Source organism: Chroicocephalus ridibundus, chromosome 13 (assembly GCF_963924245.1).
Source record: "Chroicocephalus ridibundus chromosome 13, bChrRid1.1, whole genome shotgun sequence".
Classification (NCBI taxonomy): Eukaryota; Metazoa; Chordata; class Aves; order Charadriiformes; family Laridae; genus Chroicocephalus; species Chroicocephalus ridibundus.
In genome coordinates, this window is record NC_086296.1 from 1,789,666 (window position 1) to 1,804,074 (window position 14,409).

Consider the following 14,409-nt stretch of genomic DNA (forward strand, 5'->3'; position numbering starts at 1 on the left):
CCCCTCTCCTGGCGGGTTTCGGCTCCCCAGGGAACGGCAGCCGCCGGAGCTGTGCAGCACCCGGGGTGGTTCAGGCAGAAACGCCACCTGCCGTACACAGAGTCAGAGAGTCATTGACCTGTCGCGGTTGGAACGGACCTTTCAGACCGTCGAGTCCAACCGACAAACCCACCACCGACAAACCCACCACCGACAAACCCACCACCGACAAACCCACCACCGACAAACCCACCACCGACAAACCCACCACCGACAAACCCACCACCGACAAACCCACCACTACCCCACGTCCCTCAGCACCGCGTCTGCCCTGCTTTTAAATCCCTCCAGGGATGACGATTCCACCACTGCCCTGGGCAGCCTGGTCCGATGCTTGACGACCCTTTTGGTGTAGAAGTTTTTCCTAATATCTAATCTAAACCTCCCCTGGTGCAACTGGAGGCCGTTCCCTCTTGTCCTGTCACCTGTTCCTTGGGAGAAGAGGCCAACCATCCACCTCCCCGCAGGACAGCCGGGTCCTGGCACCAGGAAACCCCCCGCGCACCCCAAAACACGGCTCTCGGCCAAGTCTTCTCCCACCAGCCCACCCAGGGCCCTGCCTGCAGCCCCATCCCACACAGGGGGTGTAGAACACAAGGGAGGGAAGGGTGCAGGACCCAAAACCTCCCTTTGGGAATTTAATGAAAAGTTTGGAGCTCGAGTTTTAGAATCGCTGTGGAGGTGAGAACAGCCCGGCCTCTCCTTGGGCTTTTCCACCAGCCCCCCCAGTGCCCGCTGGGCACAGAGGCAGCGTGGCTCGGTGCTCACACCATCCCCCCCGGCTCCACGTCACGGCTCCGACCCACTCAGCTCATTCCGGAGCCCCGTGCCAGGAGCTGGGGGTCCGGACACCCCCCCATCCAGCAGCCCCACCTGCTCCGCAGCACCACTGGTGAGGATGCGCCTCACCTCCTTGGGTACACAGCCAAGACTTTCTTAAAATTACACGAATACAGGTAAATTTCCCTGGAATCTGCACACAAAGGGACTTGGGCAGCCCCCCTGCTTGAAGTTAAACGCGTCTATTGATCTTTTTGCAAGACCACAGCTCAGAAGCGTGATTTAACAAGATCTTCCTTCGCAACGCCGAGGAACCACATCGATGCAGAAATCAGGAGACACTGGAACAGGCCGTTTCTCTTACAGAACACAATTTATTTGGCATTTGGATGAAATGTTTCTCACAGCATCTTGAGAAAAAAAAAAGAAGAAAGATTAGTGCCAACCCCAAAGAAAGAAGTTAAAACAAAAAACCAGTGTCACAGGGACTGAATTATTATAGTATCAAATTTAAATTCTACATGGTATTTCACAGAATATCAAAATCTTTTATACACTGCCACAGTTAAGTCCAGTCACAAACCAACTACACAGGAGAAGCCTGCAAATGCAGCGCTGGCTAAAATTGTTTTCCAGGAGAAGGTAAAAAGCAGCGTCTCACTCTCTGGCCGCCCCCCGGCAGCCCCCAGCCCCGCGCTCAGGGCGGGCGCAGCGTCTCCGCCGGCATCAGCTCCAACCCACTCAGCGTCCAAGGTGCACAACACTGGAAAATTAAAGCTATGTGGTAGCGCAGCAGGCAGGTAACGCACGCTGCTGTCAGGGGAAGCAGACCTTTGCTGCCGAATGTGCCTATTCCAAAGAAACGGGTATTTCGTTTGGAACCGGGGAACGTCAGAAGCAAAAATGTGCGAACTTTGATTTGCCTCCTCTACACTAATCTGCTCTAATTTCAGGGTCCAGCTCCCAACTTGCAAAGGAAATTTAAAAGACGTCTCTGTATATTGCATGTTCCTTAGCTAGGGAGAAAAAAAGATGTTTCAGCAACTGAAAAAAAAATAAAGACGCGTGTTACAGATTGTGTGGGGCAACACTAAAACTTCAGTGATTTGCCACTGAAAATCCACATCTGAAAGATAAAAACATATTCAAAATTGGCTTCAAATTCATTTAACATTAGGGGGGAAAAGAACAGTAATTACCGATCACAAAATCATGTTCCTCCCAAGTCAAACTCAAGAGACGTGAAGGGGCCACCTCCCCGTGAGGCCTGGGGAGGCAGAGCACCCGCCGACCGTAAGACTGAGCCTTCAGAAAAAGTCTTCCACCTACTTCATTCTCCTTCTAGATGAGTGTCCTGCCATGAACGGGTAAAGGAATAGTCTGAGGCTCCAAACTGGACAAGACTGAACATTACACAGACAAGCTCTTTGTACATCTGAATGCGAGTTTTGATCTTCTAGCACAGAATGAAACCCACCCTCCTTCTAACGTTACAATACTCTACAACTCACCTAGTAAAAAAATGAGGGGCTGCTGTGAGGCCATGCACGGCTACCCCCGATGCCACCGGCAGAAGTGAACACCTGGGGCTGCTCCTGAAGGAACAGCAGGGACCTCAGTACGGCACCGCAGCACGCCGCAAGGATGGGGAATGAGGAGCGGTTCTGTCCGAGCCCCACGCACAACCGAGTGCTGCGACTTCACAACAACCGCGGTCAAGGACATCCCAAGAGAAACGTACTCTCGGCTCACGCGTGCCGCTGGGAATGATGCGGTGATGCCATCTCCCCCGCTGGGGCCGGAGGGACATTTGGGACGCATCATTAGTTAAGAAAAACATCCAGAGAAGTGAACGGTGGGGGGTGGTGGTGGGGGGAAAATCAATGCACAAAATAACTCTAAAGATCTCATCAATCCAATGGCAATCAAAACAGAACGGTCTTCCTCGGGCAAGCATCAACCCTCCGTAATTGGTGCTCAGGACAACGCGCTTCCCAGTCACCTTGCCAAGGGCAAGGCAGGTTTGCTGAGGAGTCAACTGCTGTCAAGAAAACTTAACTCTTCCCCAGTTGGTCCAGAAGCCTGCGCAGTTGTGACATTTTCTGCTACAGAGGCTCTTAACTCCAAGAGAAAGTACTCAATATGAGAAAGCTACATTAAAAAGGGGAGAAAATGACAATTTTATTGCCAAATTAGAAGCTTACCGAGAGGTAAATGAGCTGTACTTAATGAGCTGCTCTGTTCAAGGCAAAATTTCCCTTGGTTACAGTTAAGATGAAGAAGGATAGGGGAAAAGAGAGGAAATAGCAGCCTCCGTGCCAATGTACAAGTGGGAAAGGCTCAGAAGCGATGGGGGGAACATCACACGAGGCTTTGGCAAAGAAGCCTCCGTCTGCAACAGCTACAACCAGGAGCCGCCAGGAAGTTGCCAGCTGTAACAGAGCTTATTTTCAAATAAAATTCACCACAGAACCAAAAGCAAAATAAACCCCAAAAAATCGAACAGATTCCCGCAGTGTTAGGAGAAGTGTGAGGTATCTGTTCACCTCGGCCACAAAACACAGCTTCAGAGACTAAACCAAGCCCAAAGGCCTTTTGTTATTGCGCTAGGAGACTATAAAGAACAAATACTCCATCTGGCTTCAAAAGAAGTTGGAAGTTTTCTATTTTGCACTGCTAACAAAATATTTTTCAGGAACAGACTGTAGTAGCATAGACCTTGTATCCTATTTAAGTGTACAGTATCACAGCCTGTCCCACAACGGAGCGGAGCCAGCTTGAGAGAAGGATTAACCCTAAGAGCCTAGTTTATATCCCAGTGCTTAGCTTCACCTAGCTGGACGCAGCACAAAGGTTACCGTCTACAGTATGTGTATATATATATAGAGATATCTCTCGCCACCCAGAAACACACACACGCACACACGCATTCGTACCTATAAAACTAAAGAAAAAAATCAGTACATACAATGTATAAAACGTATGAATGTGCTCAAAAATGCACAAAACCCGCTTTATTTTCATACTTCAGAAATGCTGAATAATTTGTACGCACGGTTCTGACTACTGCTATCCATCCACTTCATTAGACCAGGACTTGAACTCAGAGGAGGAGACGGTAAGAGATCCCGCCAGGGGGAGGACTGCTCCTCTCCTTTCGTACCACTGCTGTTAAAACCAGCCCAACCCCAGAGCAGGACACGGGTGGTGGGACGGCTGCAGGTGGAGAGGCTTCCTAACAGCGCTTCCTCCCACTCCCCTGCCAGCAGCGCAGCCCCCGACTGTGATTCACGCCCTCCGAGGGATTCAAGATCATTCACCAGTGTCTGAACGTCAGGACACCAGATACGATCTCAATAACAAAACTCACAGTTTTCTGTGCAAAAGGAGTTGAATTGTCAAGACCAATCCCCAAGTACAGTATAAGCCTATAGGCAAGACACAGAATAGAAAGTAGCAGCATATTCACTGGGGAAAGAGTCAGCTGCGCTGGGAAACCACAACAGTGGGGTAGGATTTGTCATACAAGTGTGATTTCTCATCATTACTAGAAAAATAGATCACACGCACACCCCCATGCAGTGTTTTCTTCCTGTCCCTCTAGGCTCGTACCCTTCATACGGTAGCAGGAGAACACGCACAAGGGGCATTCTTTACAAACTCCTTATAATTCAGCTCATCGGCGGACTGCTACAGTAAGTCAAGGACAAGCAGAGGCAAGAGGAGGGTGGGGGGAAAGGGCAAATTATTTGCACACTGAAATCCAAACTTAAATTTAAAATCACCTGTAAAGATTATTTTGCACTCATTATCAAGAACAACAGTGCTCGACTTTGGATTTAATGAGGGAGCGAATTAATCTTTTTGCCATCTCTAAATTAACTTACTTTAAAGAGTTCAATCTGAGGGGGAAATTTAAGATGACATATCAGACTGAAGAAAACTGCTTTACTGATTTAAGCTCACTAACTTCATTATAACCCCTCATGGGACCTGGATAAATGGTTTGGGGGGCACAGGGGAAATCCCTAGACTAGGGTTGGCAATTTATGGGACTTGGATAAGGAACAAGTGTCCAATTAGAATTAAACATCACGTACAGCGCGTGTTGAACACTGTTTTTAAATGGTATTTGTAGAACTGTAAAGAAGTGAAATGGAGGGGCAGGAGCACACTTACATGCTAAATATAGCATGCAATAAGAAAAGCAAGAACAATGGTCTTTTATCCAGGCCAGTCTTGTGCAACTCTTCCCTGTAAAGGAGTTAAACGACAAAGAAAAACAGCTCAATCTTCCTTATGGGACTATAACAAACGGGGGCTTCATAAGGTGAAGTCAGACTGCCCCAAAGTTAATTGCTCCGCGTCTCTTCCCTAAAGCACTACCTAACACATACGAGGATTCTATCGAAGGGACACAAGCATTACACAGAACCAGTTTTCTTTAAGGACCATAAGTTTACCCGACAACATGAGATTTTGCAGCTACAAACAACAAATAATTGTAATTGCAAATCCTAGCTTTCTAATACCCACTTGTCACGTATCGCGTAGATCATTCATCCTCCGGTCCCTACGTTGTTTTGAAACAGCAAGGCAGACCACAACACGCAAACGTTTTACACTGTGTAACTCTTACTTGGTGACATGTGTTTTAGCTCCTCTGCGGTCCCGCTCTGTAAAACAGGCCCCCAGCCCCTTCCCTTGCCGTTCCGTCTTCTCTGCCTTTTCTGTGGCACTGAAGCAAGAGAGAAAGCAACTGATTGAACGGTGACTGCCCCCACCCTCCTTTTCCATTGTCTGTTTCCTGGGTCCAGTGGTATCCAGCCAAATCCAAGTAGCTTTTTTCTGATGTAGATTTTGTTTCCTCTCAAGTTAAGAAAAAAAAAAAAAAACAAACAACAAAAAACAAAACTACCCATACTTTTCACCTCCTTAGAAGTCAAGGAATTCTCTGCACTCTTTTCCATAGCCAATGGAAAAAAAGAGCAGTTATACAATCCATATTTACAGGACAAAACGATTAGTGAATGAATAACGACAGCCAAAAAACGAGAGGCACAATCCTAATCTAGAACATAAAAGCAGTGTTCAAAAAACAAAGTGGGGATTCCTTCTGAAGTTCAAACCACGGATTAGTGTTTGTCTGTGCAAACAGTTGCTAAAACTATTTCTGAGCGGCAGTCAGCCTTTTGCTCCTTTATACAATGGTATTGAGAGAACAGTGGCTGTGGCGGCTGCCCGTGAGAGTTTCTGCCGGTGTGTTTTCATTTAGCGGTGTGTCAGGAGGGACAAGAAAGGTGCTGCTGTCAGCAGAGTCTTCCAGCTCCACTGGGGAAGGACCAACTGAGGGCGGGAGCGATCCCTCTGTAAGCTGGGGGGATACATCACAGTTTCCTAGCGATGGAGGACTGGTTTGCACAGTCTGAGAAAGAACTCCATCTGTAAAGGACAAAAAACAAGCAGAATCAGAACGTTTAGTATATCGTTTCACATTCCCAAATAGATTTACTATCTGTATTTCTGGAAACCTCTGAGTTTTTCCTGGTTTTGCATTAATGCACAAAGAGATGATGCTGCAAAAGAGGAAAATTATGTAGCTAAAATAAAACTTCGATATATAAATAAGATAGTGGCATTAATCAGGCTCACTTATCTTGTGAGATATGCTGCTATAAAATCCCAAATTGGAATGATTTCTACAGTATGTGAATATCGCAGCTGCAGAACTGAAGAGCACTGGGTGAATCATTAGAAAGTGATATTTTTGGTCAATTTTTTGGGGGTGTGGGTGGGGGAAGTGGGGAGGAGAGAAGATACTGGATATATTTTATTCCAAATCTCTTGCACTTGACATTTGTTCTACTTTTTAATACCAATCTCTGTAGACCTATCTCCCAAAGACCAGAAAAGGTACCAGCGTAGTGGAAACTAGGTAACCAGGTAACCCATCCAAGGTAAGGCTTGAAAATAGGCAAGATCTAAGAGTTAAATTGCTTGCATCATGGATTCCACTTGTAATTTAGGCAATCCAAAGAATCCTTGAGAAAAACCAAGCTTAATGATACATTTTAACAAAAGACTTTGCCGTCGCAGAAATAAGAGATTTTATCATGAAATATATTTTCCCATCAAAATCACAAAAACACGTGATTATAGTTTAAAAACCAAAAACCTACCCTCTAGCTGAAATGAAAAAGAGGAAGAAAAGAGAAGTTATTGCCTGCATACCTGGAGTGGAACAAAGGATGCCGTCTGGATTGACAGAAGCCTCATAAGGAGGAGGTGGGTCATCTGGATGTTGGATATCTGGATACTTGTAAGCAGTATAGGGTGGAGGCGGATCGTGGAAATGAAATGCCCCACCTTCCCCATCATCTGAAAGATGCAGTGGAGTAAGGCCAGTTCCAAAACCATCAGGGCCATAATCAAAACCAGGCATCCTGCGGCCCAAGTTAAAATGGTGCACTATTTCGAGAGAAGAAAAAGAAGTAAGTGACTTTATCCCATGCTTTCTTCTCCAATTTAAGGCAGATCTCAACACCTTTTTCCACTTTTCACGCCCAAGGAACTCATGTCTCCTGAAGACCTAAAAAAGTCTACGTAACCTATACAAGTCAACTCACTGCAGTTACACAACGATACCCAGGCCCACCTGCTCCCGGACTGTTTGTCCTGCATCACATCTAAATTTGAATCTAACCTCTTCAAACTAAGGAGATCATTCACACATAGAAGATATTTCAGATCTGGACCACATATAAACAAAAAATACTTTTCCATTATCAGCTAAAAAGTTCAAGTTTGAAGAACCTACCCAAGACACACACATACAGGCACAGTCAAGCAAGACCATGACACTTCTCACCTTTACATACATCAACCTGCCAATAATAAGCACAAGGCACAAGATAAATGTTGATATTAAAGTTTTTTCTTTGAATGGGGAGTGGTTCAAAGAACCACAACTAGTACAAATCATGACCAGTCCAGGCAGCCAGGGCAGAGCTGGTTTGGGTACAGTGCTGACTAGAACCTACAACCAGACTGCTGCTGCTCTTTTCCACAGATTTCTGTTTCTTCTGTTCTCTTTATTCTGAAGCACATACACTACTTAGATCAAGAATTGTTACGGATACGGGCTACTTACAGTTTGCTCCAATCAAAGACTCTATGCGCTCTCTCCGCCTCTGGCGCAGACGGTGGACCATGAAAAGCAGCAGAGAGAGGATGAGGAAGGAGGAAATGCAGCTAACGATCAGACGCATCCCACCGGCCATTGAGTCAAACAAACTGTTGCCATCTGTTACATAAAACACATAAAAGAAGCCTGTTACTTTTGTCCAAGACTCATTTTTCTTGATGATGTTCTGTCAGTAATGGAGAGGTAAATGCAGAGTGGAGATTCATTAGTCTGGTTTAACACTTCTCCATATTTCACAAGTGTAAGAAAATTATGAATCATCATGCGATTTAACTATTTATCCCAAGAAGATCTAAACGTTTCTAAAAATATCTTAATCAGCGAAAGGGTCAAAATGTTGAAGGCTTCAGGTCTCTGAAAACAGGAAAAAGGTTAGGTTAACGGCGTTTTGCACATCCACTTGTCTCCCTGGCATGGCTGATGATGTTATGCTACAGAGGGCAGCAAGCCTGCAAGCTCTGGGAAAGGCCCGAGAACTGGCATACCTACACACTACTTCTACGTGACTTCTGGACATCTTAACTTTTACGTTTCAAACAACAATACCTCTAAACGTTGTTCTTATCACCAAGATGTGGTCATCTAAATTCCGTATGTCATCGGTACATTGATTAGCACACCACTAAGCGATAGAACTAAAAATACCTTAAAAAGGTGAATCAATGTGGTAATCATCTTTCAGGAACTGAGGAGATTAAGGTAAACAGGAATTAAATCTTTTCCTAGAATCACGCCAAGTGGCAGAACATGAAATAGACCCGGGAAGTTACGGCTTTGAGAGTTCTGTACCAATCTCTTTGCAGCAGTTTCCCGTTAAAGAGCTCTACATGAGAAACGCTCCCAGGCTGGGTGTGGATAAGAAACAGATGGTGTGGCTGCACAACCCCGTCACGTACTGCTCCAGGACACAAGCACTGCCAGGTACGAACCCCTCTCTCCAGCCACCCCAGTGCCACCACAGTGTCCCCGCAGTGCCGCCGCACTTCCTAGAGCAACCAGCCAGACCCTGGCCACCTCTCCTCTCCCGCACCCACTGTGCCTCCAAAAGCGCTCTCAATATTTTCACCAACAGCAGCTAAAGATGCATCAAAGATTCCTTACAAAAGAAAGCTAAAAGCCTCAGAAAAGCTGTAAATACTGACTTGCTACAAACGCTAGTAACAGAAAAATCCACCTAATTTATACATCGTTAAAGTACACGGCTAACAGGTTGGTATTTTTTATGTAACGCATTCTTGGCAACAAGAAATTCATTTAATAGTGCGCTACGTGCAGAGCTCGAACGTTACACCCTCTCAAATCTGGCTGTGCGGTACAAAAGCCTCTGTGCTGTCAAACCTTTCAGCAAGTCTTACTTAAACGGCTGCAGTCACACTCCTCCCAACAACACACCCTCCTGACCACCACAGACCTGCCGCTGTTCCTCCTCCATTTTATGGCAATGCTGACTTCACAAATATCATAAATTAGTGCTAATAACTGCCTTAAATAAAGTGACTTCAGTAAAATGTACACGCAGGCAAGAATGACACAATCTTGTAGGCAGAAAGCCCAGCTTGCAGGATTCTCTTTAGGCCAGCTACAACTGCAATTCTTGGACCTTCTGGAGCATCCTGGGCCTCTGTGACACTGCTCCCAGCCTGAGAGCGCTCCTAACGGTCAACCCGTTTGGCTGGATAAACTACCGTCAAGTGAAGTCCTAGATTTAAAAAAAAACCAAAACAACAAAACAGACAAAGAGCCAGGTTGTGCAGAACAATGTAAGTCATCACAGAGATTTCCAACCCATGTAAATACAAACAGATTATTTCAGAAAGGCTGTTTTACGCTCGATACAGTAGTAATGCCCTGTAACTGCACCAGTTTAGCCACCAGAAAAAGCTTCTGCACCATCAGCTCTTTCAAAGTATTTTACTTCTTTTATTACCTTTCCACAAATAAGAATTGCAGGTCTGTCTAAACAAGAGGTACACAGAAAAATTATTTCCTACCACATCCACGGAGCGGCAATAGACAGACTGCCTCGCTTTTAGCATTAGCACACGACAGATTTTCCTCTGCCATTTATCTTGAACTAAACGAGGGAAAGCATCTTTCAAGGGAGCATAGCTGTGATTGCTCAGCTTACTCCTACCACTGAAAAATTCCCCTACTACCAAGTCCTTGAGTAATATTCGTTATCCACTCGTACTCATCGCTCACCCACTCACGCTGCGAGAGCTGATTACCTGCCAACCCAACAGCAGGATTTATTTCCCCTGGTCTCTCCTTGGGTGATCAATTTACTTACTGTTGATTAGTAAACTGTCTTCCTTCCTTTGCAACACAGCTTAGAGAAGACATATGTAAGAATTGGGCAAAGATAAATACACGCTGATTAAAGAAAGTAATTCATTAATTTTGTCATCTGGAATAGCCATTTATAAACACCCAAAAGGATAACTGAAACGCGTCATTTTAAAATTCAGTGTTTATCGCTAGCTGAAGTAACTTCATTACGAAGGAAGTCTGACAACTGCTTGATGATTCTTCTCTCGGAAACTGAGTTACTAAAAAAACCAGAACGCTTCAGGCAAGAGTATAATGAAACAGTCTTATTCAGCATCCCTACAGAAAGAAGAGCTTAAGGATCAGAAAGGATGTGGTAAAATACACTCTTCAAATCAGTATTCATGAAATAGTTAAGACCCACAGCAATAAGCAAGGATTAAAGAACACGGCACGAGGTTATCCCAGGTCATCTTATCCTGTCTGCTGGATGACGCTTTGCCGACACTGTTCCCGAAGATAAAAGTGAAGACAAAGTCTTAACTCTGCTGATAAGAGTGGGAGGAAGAGTCCTGCTGTATCCTCTCTCTTTCACCGACCAACCTGCAACACTGGCTATGAACACCTGCTAAGCTTAACCCTCAGAACAGATGTGAATGACAGCAAGGAGGAGCCAGTGGCCTTTATTGATTAACTTCTGTAGTTAAGGCAAATAAGACAGACTGCAGATTTGGAAGCCAAGAAGCAGCCCTTTTTTGTAACAGATTGAAATGGAAGCCTCTGATGGGAAGAGCTACCTTCTGTGTTTTCCTTAGCAGTTCTGAAAAACAGTTTCTTAGAGCACTCTAATAAAATTAAGTTCTTTTAAAATACCAGGAAGTAACAGTACCACAGAATGGCTGAGGTTGGAAGGGACGTCCTGAGATCATCTAGTCCAACCTCTGCTCAAGCAGCGTCAGCTAGAGCAGGTCGCCCAGGACAGAGTCCAACCGGGCGGTGAATATCCCCGCAGATGGAGACTCCACAAGCAATCTGCTCCAGTATTTGACCACCTTCACAGTAAATTCCAAGTAAGATACATTTCTTTTCACAAGTCTCTTTCCAGAAAAATAACAGTTTAGAGCCAACTGAAGACTGCTGATCCTTATTATACTTATTGAAACTCTCTAATTTATAAACTTTGCTTCCCACATGATCCCTGCAAACTCCCGCATACATAAATGCTCATGTCCAGAAAAAGATGCTTAATTAGTGCTCAAAAGTCTTTTTTTTTTTTTCATGAGAACTAAACATGACAAAGGAACCATGCAAAACAATCTACTAAAAATCCACAGTAGTGTCAACCTCCATACAGAAAATAAGCTACTGCTTCTCCTACAAAAGGAGCATCAAGGATGGCTAATTATTTTTAGCCAGAGTCTGAAATGTTTCATTTCCCGTGATGTGAGATGTTTCCCCACAGGGGGTTTGTACCCAGCAATGTTGAGGCATTGAAAATGTGCATCATTTCAAAGTTATACCCAAAGATAACCAAGTTGAGCACTGAATTTTTCTCAACAGAACTGCAGTGATTGACTCTTACCTGGGTCTAAACACGTAAACTTGCAGCACTCCTTAGGGTCTTTGCGATACTGCTGACACCCCTGGGGCCGCTCACACAGAGCGGCCACGCACATTTCAGGTTCACCGTTGTGACACGTGCAGCTCAAACAGGGATCGTTCCCTTTGGGAGTGAAATAGTAGCCTTCATCCACAATGTTGTCTTTGATATCAACACAAGTCTGGCCTAGAACAGAAACGCACATCAATATCCAAGCGTCTGTGAGCCTGCCAGGCAGGAGTCGCCTTTATTCTGTTACATTAAGTGATTTGTAAACATAAGCATACCATCAGTTAAAAGCCACACCTTCACATTAAAGCAACTCTGAAAAGGGATCTCGAAGGAGTAGGGAAGATAATGGATAGTCTGGAGGCAGGCAGGGGTGATTTACTGCTCAAAATTGACAAACTGAGTTTTAAGTATTTAATGGAATTGACATGCTTTCAGGTGTTCTCTCCAAGACACAGGAAAACAAGTGGTCTGAGAAGTTTAAGCTTCACTGTCATGCCTGCCGTCTGCATGCCCTGTCTCCTGGTACTTGGGAAAAGCTGGATCTTCTGACCCGACCTGAAAGACACTCAACAGGCCAGGCCTAAACAAAGATGCCAGGCAATAGTACTCCCACTGCCCTCGGCTGCAGCTCGATCCCTGCCCACTGGGGGAAGTTTGGGTGTCTTCTGCCCACCGTCCTTTCCTCCCGCTCACCTAAAGGCAGGCACCAAGCCCAGAGAGCGGTAACAGAGGCAGCGCTGGGACCTGCCGGCTGAAGCGACTGCTCGGGGGACACAGCCTGTCCCCTCCGCCCCAAGCACAGCTCAGCTGGGAGGGCCCACAGGAACATTCAGACTTTTTTCAACCTTTTTTTTCCAAGTATACTTTATTCTGGGGCCGATATAGCTGCTTAACAAACAAAATCTGACTGTGGCTGACAACCACACTTTACAATGCCCTTATTTAAGCCAAGCAGAAATTTAACTTCTGCCTCCTCCTCTTTTTTTTTTTTTAATTCACTGGGCAAAAGGTAGAAAAGATAACTAACAGATTTCCCCATATTTGTTATATGCATATTTAAACAAACACAGAACAGTTCACACCGAACTAAAACCAACTTACTCCTTTTGCAGAGGAATGAAGATTTCTCATAGCAGTTTTCCGCATACCAGCTGTGTAAACCGTGGTGCCGAAGGGTAGGAAAATGGAAACACTGAAGCTGGGCACAAAGAACGTTTTCATTTTCAGACATAGCCGTACCAAAGATAGGGTCAGGGGGTAAAAATACTTCTGAAGAGCCTAGAACAAGATGCATTGATATAAGCTTTGCATACCCGCAGGCTGCTTTCGAGAGGCTCTGTAACGTCACTCATTTCAGGCACACCAACCCTGCTAGAAGGCTACTGTCCTCTAGCTTCAGCCGCCACCAGCAGCACTCCTCCGGGGGAAGGCAAGAAAGCAAACAGTGGGGAGGGAAGGGGTGACTCACAGAGAGAAGAGGCTGCTGTTTTCAAAGTACTGGGTAATTTTGTCATTCTGCAACAGTAGGAGCGATGTTCTGATATCTCCACGAGTGCTGCTTTCCCGAGCCCCATGGGGTTTGCCTGCCCATTTTTATGCACCCCTTCAAACACCGCTGAGCAACACACTTGCTAACGGTGGAGCAAGAACCCATATCCATCTTGTACCTGCTGCTCCAAGCACCTACTAGTGCTTCCAAAGAAGTAGGTCTATCCCATGCTGCGCACTCCAGAGCTGCTCATTCAGAGCGCTGAACCGAGCCATGCAAGGCCGCTCTGCTGCTGCAGCGCTGGAATGGGCTATTTGGTCCTTCCAACTCACACAATCATTCAAAAGAGCATATTGTGATGGGTTCCAAACAGCCAGGACTCAGCATCAAGTTATTTTTCCCACGACAGAGATACTTTATGAACATACCCCCCCACAAACACAATACTTTGGGCAAGTACAGCCTGATCTTACAGACTTTGATTCTCCGCAAGCACCCCAACTGACAGATACTTGGCAAATTTCATGTTTTTACGTTAATAACCCTCTTAGCAAACAGGAAGAGCATTTACTCAAACTGGCCGTCCATTTCAAAATTCGTATATGCCTTATCTTATTAAATCAAGAATCATGAGCACAAAAACACATAAACCATGGGTGTAGATGACAGCCTTGTACACTTATGTATCCCACCACTTTTGGTACTAGAGGGGAAGCTATTTCATACTTCCAGTGTCTCCTTTTGTATCGGACGCTTTTAACACCTGTGCTTTCTAGCAGTATGAAAAAGCAATACCCGGTTTGATAGCTCATACTGCAAGAGGTGTTGAAGGCATTTCATAACTTCAAAATGAATTAAAATTTCCAAATTATAGGACACTAAATCAGTTTTTCAAACAGATAATAGGAATTCAGAGTCTGTCTCACTACAAATCAATGAAAGTTAAGTAAAATCTTTCAAAAGCTACCGAATGCTATTATGTACTTCATTAAATAAAGTTTATTATTAAATAAAAGG

At 45.1% G+C, this 14,409-nt stretch overlaps 1 protein-coding gene across 3 annotated transcripts in view; it reads right to left on the bottom strand.

Moving 5' to 3' along the window:
• Nucleotides 1-1,155: 1,155 nt before the first annotated feature.
• DGCR2 (DiGeorge syndrome critical region gene 2) overlaps nt 1,156-14,409 on the bottom strand; it is a 48,937-nt gene continuing 35,683 nt past the window's right edge. For all 3 annotated transcript variants that reach the window (XM_063350966.1, XM_063350965.1, XM_063350964.1), the window contains 5 exons: nt 13,005-13,181; nt 11,874-12,077; nt 7,970-8,122; nt 7,051-7,287; nt 1,156-6,261 (listed from right to left, as the gene is read on the bottom strand). In XM_063350966.1, the coding sequence (XP_063207036.1) occupies nt 6,020-6,261; nt 7,051-7,287; nt 7,970-8,122; nt 11,874-12,077; nt 13,005-13,181 (1,013 nt within the window). In that variant the 3' untranslated portion in view covers nt 1,156-6,019. The remainder of the gene's footprint in view (nt 6,262-7,050; nt 7,288-7,969; nt 8,123-11,873; nt 12,078-13,004; nt 13,182-14,409) is intronic.